The sequence below is a fragment of the Papaver somniferum genome, chromosome 8 (assembly GCF_003573695.1).
Source record: "Papaver somniferum cultivar HN1 chromosome 8, ASM357369v1, whole genome shotgun sequence".
NCBI lineage: Eukaryota > Viridiplantae > Streptophyta > Magnoliopsida > Ranunculales > Papaveraceae > Papaver > Papaver somniferum.
Genome location: NC_039365.1, coordinates 78,791,558 through 78,801,528, shown reverse-complemented (window position 1 = coordinate 78,801,528; position 9,971 = coordinate 78,791,558). Strand labels below are relative to the sequence as shown.

At 37.6% G+C, this 9,971-nt stretch overlaps 1 protein-coding gene and 1 pseudogene across 1 annotated transcript; one reads left to right on the top strand and one right to left on the bottom strand.

Annotated features, from left to right (window-relative positions):
* The first annotated feature begins 1,944 nt into the window (after positions 1–1,944).
* LOC113304623 lies at positions 1,945–2,979 on the top strand. The gene is made up of 2 exons (XM_026553767.1): positions 1,945–2,184; positions 2,590–2,979. Exons 1-2 carry the CDS (start codon positions 2,004–2,006, stop codon positions 2,760–2,762), a joined length of 354 nt encoding a protein of 117 aa, XP_026409552.1. The 5' UTR covers positions 1,945–2,003; the 3' UTR covers positions 2,763–2,979.
* A 279-nt stretch (positions 2,980–3,258) lies between these two features.
* On the bottom strand, positions 3,259–7,224 carry LOC113301696 (annotated as a pseudogene).
* Positions 7,225–9,971: the final 2,747 nt, after the last annotated feature.

Sequence of the window (9,971 nt, the reverse complement as noted above, 5' to 3'; positions counted from 1 at the left end):
AAAAGCAGTGATCATAACAAGGTTCTTCTCATGAAAAGAATCTGGAGTTTGCATGAACAAACTAACTCCATCTGTGGAAGCTTGTTCAATGAAAAATATCTTGATCAACAACCAATTCTACAAGGCATCAATAACATACCATCTTCTTTCAGTGCCCGACGGAGACAACTAGCATCAATCGTACCTACCATGCAACAGCTGATATTTCATCGTATTGGAAATGGGCTATCAACACCAATAGAAGCCAACTGGATTACACATACCCCAAACCTAGATCCAACCCAATGCTACCCATTCCAAATGGTAGCTGATATCATAGATTCAATCACTCATAACTAGAACCGGGAAAAAATAAATACACTCCCCAATCTTGTAACCCAAAGAATCATAAACATCCACCTACCCCAAGATAGCACCCAAGACAAAATTATCTGGCCACATTCAAAATCGGGAAAATACACTACTTCGTCGGGATATAAATGTCTAACCCATAGTCAACCTAATCATACCCCCCTCCCACCCACCAAATTCCTGTGGACCTTACTGTGTCCACAAAAAATTCAGCTTTTCTTGTGGAAAGCAATCAATGAAGGGTTACCAACCTTCTCTATCCTCCATCACATCCATTTGACCAACTCAGACATTTGCCCCGGATGCAATTTAGCTCCGGAATCAGCAACTCACCTGCTAATTCACTGTCCAGCGTTAACTACATCTTGGAACACTTTATTCTCTCAAACCCAAAACACATCAAATCCCAACAATGCACTCTATTTTGCTTTGACATCTCGTACAACCATCTCACACATCCTTCAACAATCAACACCAAAATCAGTCATTTCCTATTTATGTTTTCTATTTCGGACACTATGGTTAGCTAGGAATGATCTAATATACCAACAAAATCAAACATCAGCAAGAAAAACCCTTGCTTTGGCTCAAAAACAGCAAAAAGAATATACAGAGGCGCTACAATCCTTACTTCCGGTTCTACCGGGAGATTCTCCAATACTGAACCACCCAAGATACACCAAAAGAATCTCAACAATCTCGGGAGGATGGTCCACCCCGAACATAAACTGGATTAAAATCGACACTGATGGAGCGGCCAGGTGTCATCCCGGTTTCGTGGGTGCAGGTTTCATTTGTAGGGACTCCAACGCACGAACAATAATGGCTCTAGCTCAACCTTTGGGAATTACAACTGCCTTAACTGCTGAAACTTTGGCTATGCTATTGGCATCAAGAACAGCCACAGAAAGGAAATGGCCAAAAGTTCTCTTTGAGACAGACTCAAAGAACCTTTTTCACTTCATCACATCTTCTTCTCCTCCCCCTTGGAATATCTCAGGGATGATTGAAGAAATAAAGAATAGGATGCAACAGATTCCGCAGACTGCTATACGACACAACTACAGAGAAGGGAATCAAGCAGCAGATGGTTTGGCCAACAATGCAGCAGACGGAAGTCAAATGGGGAACTTTTCAACCAAAATTCGGGACCAGGCAATCCCATATTTTATTAGTCACATTGTTTTTCATGACTCTTGGGTACTACATACCCACGTCAAATTGTAATTTAATTCTACGTTTAATAAATTACATGCTTAAAAAAATAATGAAGTGATGAAGTCTCAATCGCTCGCCAAAGGCTATACCGCGACTGGCTAGGTGACATAAAGTATTTGTCACTTAATTAGTAATATTTGCCACTTTCCCATACTCATAATAGACACAAATCCTTACATTTGCAAGGTACATAGGAACCCGCCTAAGAACCACATCGCCACATTAGTCGATTAGCCCGGTTAAGTTGTACGGTGGAAAAAGCCCCTCTCCCAGTCCACACTAACCTCGGTAAAAATTACACGTGGTTAAATTTGATTCTCTTCCGGCTTGGGGGATGTTTGGGGAGTGTGATTATATAACGACAAAAGCCCTCCTGAAGTCAATATCCCACAGAAAAGAATTTGAAATTTTGAAAGAGAAAACCAGCAAGAAATATGGCGTCTAAAGGTGATATCAAGGGGTTTTTCAGGCAACAGAAGAGCAGTGGAGTTACCAAACCAAATAACAAAACTACCAAATCTTCTTCATCTTTCTCCAAGAAAGCTGCAACAACTCTTGGCTCTGACCAAACACAACCATCTGCTCTCATCTCTCATGGCTCCCTCGACCTCAAAGGTAATCTCTCTCAATGAAAAACTGACCTTTCATTAGGGTTCTTAATTTATTTAAGTGATGAATAAAGGGTCTTTTTTGTAGATTTGGTAGATTCTTCTTAGATAAGAAAGTCTGTTTCCTTTTTTTTTTCCTGAAAAACCCTAATTTCTGAAACAGAAGCAGAAAATAAAATGTAATCAGTTTTATTAGGCTTATTAAAAGGGGTATTTTGAAGTTTTACTTTAATGATTTTAGATCTGGAGTTGCTGAAAAGGATGCTATTAGAATCTAGGGTTTTGAAAGTTATCTGCATCGAGTCTGACGAATGTATTTGAGATTTGAGAATGACTTTTTAAATGGAAAAATTAATTGATTGTTTTTGTTGGAAGAGTTGTGCAATAATTTGGTTGTTGTTTGAAACTGAAGAGATATTGAGGCAATTTGACATGAACATGAAGTATGGACCGTGCATCGGAATGACCAGATTGGCCCGTTGGGAACGAGCTAAGAATTTGGGTATGAACCCACCAAACGAAATTGAAACTTGCCTGAGGCAAGCTAAGGTTGGGTTGGAGTGTTTATGGAGTAGCCGTGTTTAAAATTCATGCGCTTTATGAATTTGGTAAGGTTGTGTTGGAATGATGTTTGGGGTAATCGTGTTTAAAGCTCGTTTGTATGAATGAAAGCTACAGTTGTTTGCTGTACTAGAGTTAGTGAATCCTTTTATGTAATAGAGTTTGTTGCCGTTCACCATTTCATATATTGGAAATGGTGTTCGAGAATTGATAATTCCTCTATTTATTTTTTTCCGACTAACATCATGAGGTTCGACGATATGAGTTTGTACATAATAATGTCAAGCCCATGGATGGTGCATTTCGATATTGACTTCACCAATTAAGCCATAACCAAAAAGAGACAGGGTTTCATTGTTGACTGAAAATTCAGAGATATCTGTAACGGGTATCAAAAGGATAGTCTACCAACAGAGGAGAAAAACAAACTGCTGGGTAACCAGATAAACAACTAAAAAGCATTTGCAACTGTTTCCTGAATGCTTTGATACTTTACTTGCAAAGCGTTACAGGCCAAATGTGATATAATTCTGGATAAATATAAGAACAAACTAAATTAAACAAATTCCACCATTCAGAACAAGGTAATGTTTTATCCATTTACCAGTGATACAGAAACCCTGGACTCTTAACAATAATAATACCCTGGACTCTTAACAATGATAATACTTAAACAGATGCCGGTAATGAAGCACAAGAGATGAATTTCCTTCACAATGCATCCGAGGCACTTAAAGTTAAACACGCAGACACACTGAAAGGTTCTGCATAATACAAAAGGTAAGTCACACCTCAATTTGATGATCAGAACTATAATCTACAGAGCCAGTTAGGAACTATGAACCGGAAACCGCAATCCAGAGCTGAGGATGCTATAGAGAAACTGCAGTCTGAGATGCAGAGAGTGGGATGGGTCTCATGGCACTATGGATCCGCCGGAAAGCTGTCTTAACCCTCTCTTTAAGACTTTCATTTTCACATTCAACATCCCCAGTCTGACAGACTATCAAGGTGGGCCACATTCCCATCGACCGTGATTACCAATTTTCCCTGCTCACCAATCTTGACATTGCCAAATAGTGATACCAACAGAGAGTGAATCACCTTTTCTGTTGTTTTCCCTGTTTCTTCCTCTGTTTTAGCCGTTTCAGCCACTGTTGTAACTTTCGGCATTTCTCTACTTATGTTCAAAACCAGAGCAACAATCGAATCCGAGACCATATCACTGATTGGATCTGACGTCCACTGCACAGAGACATGCTTCTCTGTTTCCTGCTTCACCGTAACCCTTTCATGCACTAGCAAACTAGGCCCCTCGGATTCTTCATCTGGCGGTGATTCAACACTCTCATAGATCTGCTTCAGCCTATGCTTTATCACACCGAAGGCACCAGTGTAAGGGACCGAAATCCTCTGAATGATATTTGTTGTGGATAACTGTGAGAATACATGAAGATCATCTGGAGCCATTATCTGATAAGTAAACCCTTTCTTTACTAGCAGGCCACTAACTGTTTCGCCTGGTTCTGGGGTTTTCTCAGCTAGTTTTCCAATTGTCTTGGCCATTTTCTCAGAGTTGAAGTACATTTCAACAGACTGGCAATTCTTTGGAGATATGATTTTAGTGTTTTTATCAGCAAATTGTGTGATGAGCTTTTGTTTGAGCCTACCCATCTCGTTAGCTTCTCCATGGACAAGAATAATATTAGGAGGCATTAATTCCTTCAGGAACGTACTTGTTTGTGCAAAATCAGCATGGGCAGAGAAAGAAATGTAATGCACTTGCATGTTGAGCGGCGCAGTGAGACCATTCATGAGGGTGACCTCCTTGGGCTCGTTGATTATGGTCTTTGCAAGGGCTCCTTCGACTACATACCCGGGTATGACACAAGAATTCTTCTTGTCAGAGCACCACAAATCAAATAACTGCCTCGATAAACCACTCTGTAGACCCCCAGGACTTGCCATCACCACTGATGGTCCCACATCTTGAAAATTCTCAATACTCTTTAATGGTGATATGTGCTTGAAGTCGAAAGGGTTTGAGTTAGCAAACTGAGTCCTGATCCTGTCATTCATAGAGTTGATGTAGGTTTGGTACACAGCCATGCATCTCTTGGCAAGAGGCGATGCATAGTATATTGGAATGTTGTGGAGTTCAGGGTGATTCGACCAGTACTCATCAAGAATAAGAAGCAGTTCCTGTGCACGACCGAGGGCAAATGCTGGTATGAGGACACGGCCACCCTGGGCGATCGTTGAGTGAATTACTTCAGTGAATCTTTTTTCCCGTACAATCCGTGACTGATGGAGCTGGACACCGTAGGTTGACTCAATAATACAGATATCAGGAGAGAATGTAGGAGTTTCAGCAGCACGAAGGTGACGATCTTCCTCGCGTGAGTAGTCCCCTGTGTAGAGTACCCGAACTCCAGCAATGTCAACCATGAACATGGCAGCACCAAGGACATGCCCAGCAGTGTAGCACCAGAAGCGAATTCCATTCACTTCTAGAGTTTGGTGGAAGTCAATAACCTGCGCAGAGTCGATAGTGGAGTAACATGAAAAACAAGATGACTTTGAGAACCTTAAAAATCTAATAATGAATTTCCTTTATTTGTAAGCAACTATTGTAGAGTGGAGCAACACACTTTTGAAATGTTTATTTCATTTTTAACTGAAGTACAGATGAATGGCAAAAATGAGAGTTAAGCCCTCTCATCTGTATTCACTAAAAGAAAAGGACAAACAAAACAGTCGGCTATTTCTTATTTGGTTGTTTTCTATTCATTAACCATGGAATATATAAAGCACAACACTCAAGAATTTTACTTTTGTATGTTATATATGGGTAATGACTGAAAATGTGCAAGGTGCTGTATCCAACAATTTGTAAATTATAAGAATGAAACACATCCTACAGAGATTATCGACAAAGATTTGAAAAATAAGAAAAAATAGGCCAGGTAGCAAAATTTAAAACATCGGAGACACTTCCAGACGGTGACATCCAAAAACCCACGCTCTCCTAGTGTGTAACAGTTTAACTATATTTAAGAAATCAACTACATCTGAGTGACTGAATTTGACATAACTTACAACCCACACGAAAGCTATGTCTATTATCATGGTTATTGAGAACATACCTCGATTTTGTCCATGGACTTGATAATGTCTTGTTCATCAAACAACATATCTTCAACTGAAACCTTGCTAACTTTTACATAATCTGATAAAAGCAACTTGTAGATAGCCTTTGTTGCATGAGTCATATAAACGCGGCCTTTGAAGGTGGTCTGATACACAAATTAGCACGTATCAGTTTACAAGCAAGGAGCAAGGTGGGGTTTTACTTCATAAATAAGGTTACTGACCTTCTCTAGAAAATATGGAAGTGACGCCGCATGATCCAAGTGAAAGCTGCACATAAAGAGCATCTTCAGTTAATTTTTCTCATAATTCTGATATTTTTGTGCTTCAAGAGTAGGGGGAACACTAGGTAAATGTTACATAGAGTAGAAAGAAGTAAGTTCAATTGCCATATCTCAAACTAAGAAGGTTTTTTTTTTTTTGTTAAATTGATGACTGAAACAGGGAAATAATGTTGCAGAAAGATACCAGACTAAAGCATTTCTTTTGCACAAACTACCATACATAAGATTCAGGACAAACTGAAACCAAGAGCTGCTTAGAAAAAAATGTTGCACATTCTAAGAGGATAATCTCTGAATAGGTATATATGTTTTGCATTTGCAGATCCATTAGATTGATGATTTTGATGTACAATTCAAGCTAAATGTTTAGCATTGTTTCCAATGCCGTACTACTTAAAAAAATTGTGCATCAAATAAGCTAAGTGTAATGATATAAACACCCCGAATTCAGAAAACAACAAATTTCAAGACCGAAGTGAAAACTTAGAATGTAATTTAAAGTTCAAACATACTGGGTAACAAGAAGAACATCAATGGTTGAAGGATCGATCTCATCAAAGTAAGGCAAAGCAGCCATTCCTGAATAAGCTGGATGAATTCCACAATCAAACTACCAAACAAAAACAACAACAAACGAATCAGAACAGTTTAAAACCCTAAACTAGAAACCCTAAACCCTAAATTTAAAACCTAGAAGTTTGAAAAATAAGCAGGAAGAAATATATACCAGAACAGTTTTCCTTTGTAAGACATGTAAACACAAGAACGACCAACTTCATTACCAGCACCTAATGGAGTAATTATAAGTTGATCCCCTGCTTCTCTTGTCACTGAAGAACTTCTCTTCATTGCTTTATTAGCTGATTGAGCTTCTCCTGTTGCAGCCATTTCTCTATCTCTATCTCTATCTCCCTTTACGGTGAGACGACTATTAGATTGAGAAGGTTGCCCTAGTTATCAAGAATTCAAAGAGTTTACACCCGCTTTTCCCTTTCTCGTTTCTTGAAGAAAAATCTGGTGTTTAAGAACACCCTATCTATAGTCGCAGACTCGCAGAACCGTCGGGGGATATTAGGCACAGAGGGCTATGGGACGAAATCTGATGACCTAAGAAAAAAACAACCTGGTATTAGAGTGCGGTGCGGCTACGATGTGGTCGGGCACATATTTCAAGTGATTCTCTCGGGAGAGCCCAACTGAATCCACGACATCTAATTTGTCAGAACGAGAACACTAATGACTAAACGGTATTGGCAAGGAAAATTTCTTGTTTGGTCCTAAGCCCATAAGGTTATTTATAGTAGGGTCTAACTGGATTTTACTCTTATCCTAAGGTCCAAAGTTATTTGAAAACATGGAAATGACTAATATACTCCACTGTTTAAGTACGTGTGAAATAACATATTTCTACCAAATCAGGATTTTATTTATCTGGAGGTCCAAATTTAATTAAAACATATAAAGGACCATAGATTTGAGTACATATCTGCTACACTGTTTACAAATTTGAGTACATATCTGCTACATTGTTTACAAATTTGAGTACTTCTACTATTTTATTTCTCAGTAATCTTCTCTCTTGCTGCATCACAATCTTCTTAGCTTAAACCGCAACTGCAACAGCTACATCAACACCATTGTCATTTCAATTCAGCTGCAACACGGACTTGTTCTTCTTCCTTGTTTACACAACACTACCATCTTCATAAACCCATTGAGACGAACATCTCATCCACTGATTTTGTTCACAGTAATCACCACATACAATTCCTCTATCTCATATGTATCTTCAGTTTACATCAGCAACCCAACCTTCTATGTTCCTCCAAATCCATTTTCAGCACACCTTCTTTCAAACACACATCACAACCAATTTGTAACTTTATCAAGACCACCACCAATTTCACAAGCTTGCAAATATGAACCAATAGCAACTCTTGTTCCTATCATTCAAAATCTGTCATTTCTTGCAATAAGTTCTGAACTGCAGCTCCAGATCATCTCCATATCCAATTCCAGTACTGAATCAAACGTAACAAAGATCATTTATTTCAGTATTTCATATACGTACTGAATCAAACATAACAAAGAGCACTTCCTATCAGTATGTGACATATGTACTGAAGATTCATGAAAACACAAAGAGAAAGCACAAAGAAAATGGCGAGTACAAACCTGTGTATGAATCATTCGGAAAGTAGACATCAGTATACAATGAGCTGGTGCACTCTCTGATCCATGTAGAAAGGCATTTATGAAGGATCTGTCGGGACTATCAATTAATACCAGCATTACATAGCCTGGTTGCCAGAAGGAAGGAAAAATGATGATGCTTATAATAGATGTATGCATAGGAGTAAGTATTTGGATTGGATCACTCAGCATCAGACATGTTTTGAACCTGTAAATGTGACAAAGATGTAACAGTATTAATACACAATATTTCACATATGTACTGATGGATCAATACTAAAACAAGTGAGAGATCTATGAAAAAAACAGAATCTAGGAGCAGTTTCTATGAGTATGCCATATATGTACTGCAGATTCATGAACTACAAATCAAACTGCATGACAAGAATAATTAAGGATCTATCAGAAATAGCAGAATCTAAGCACATAATATGGTATTTGACATATGTAATGATGGATCAAACTAAAAAAAGTGAGAGATCTATGAAAGAAACAGAATCTAAGAGCAGTTTCTATGAGTATGCCATATATGTACTGCAGATTCATGAACTACAAATCAACTGCATGACAAGAATAATTAAGGATCTATGAGAAACAGCAGAATCGAAGCACATAATGCGGTATTTCACATATGTACTGATGGATCAAACTAAAAAAGTGAGAGATCTATGAAAGAAACAAAATCTAAGAGAAGTTTCAATGAGTATGTCATATATGTACTGCAGTTTCATGAACTACAAATCAACTTCATGACAAGAATAATTAAAAATCTATGAGAAACAACAGAATCGAAGCACATAATACGGTATTTCACATACGTACTGATGGATCAAACTAAAAAAATGAGAGATCTATGAAATAACCAGAATCTAAGAGCAGTTTCTATGAGTATTCCATATATGTACTGATGGATAATACCATCTGAAAGTACAAACAAATCGAAAACAGAAAAATAATAAAATCGATAGATAAAATCATTAAAAACATGATAATCTAACCAAATAACAGAATAAATGTGAACAAGATTCATAAAAAAATAACAAAAATGACCGAGCTTTATGAGTATTCCTTATATGTACTGCTGGATAATACGATCTGAAAGTATAAACAAGCCTGATTTTGAAGCGAAAACAGAAAGATAATGAAATCGAAAGCATAGATCTCTCACTTTTTTAAGAATCTATGAGAAACAACAGAATCGAACAATCACAAAGAAGATTTATAAAAACAAAAAAAAAACAATTCACAAATAGAAATATAAACAATGTAAATCACAGAAATCACTAACATAGAGAACATCATTATAATCGAGTTACCAAAATCATGAAATCGATCTAATCTTTATGATTCAGTTGAAAGCATAACAGAAAACAAAAACAAAAATTATAGAAAAGATTAGATAACATACCTGCAAAAAGAGGGCGACCTTCAGAAACCCTACGTCTAAATTCATCAGCACCAACAACAGCTGAAGAAAGAGAAAGGAGAGAAGAAAACCGATCTGAATTTTTTTGATCGAGAATATAGAAAACTTAAAATGTTATTTGTTAGGTGAAGGTTATTTTAGGAATTTTTGAAATACACATCTTTGGTCCCGCACGTGTAC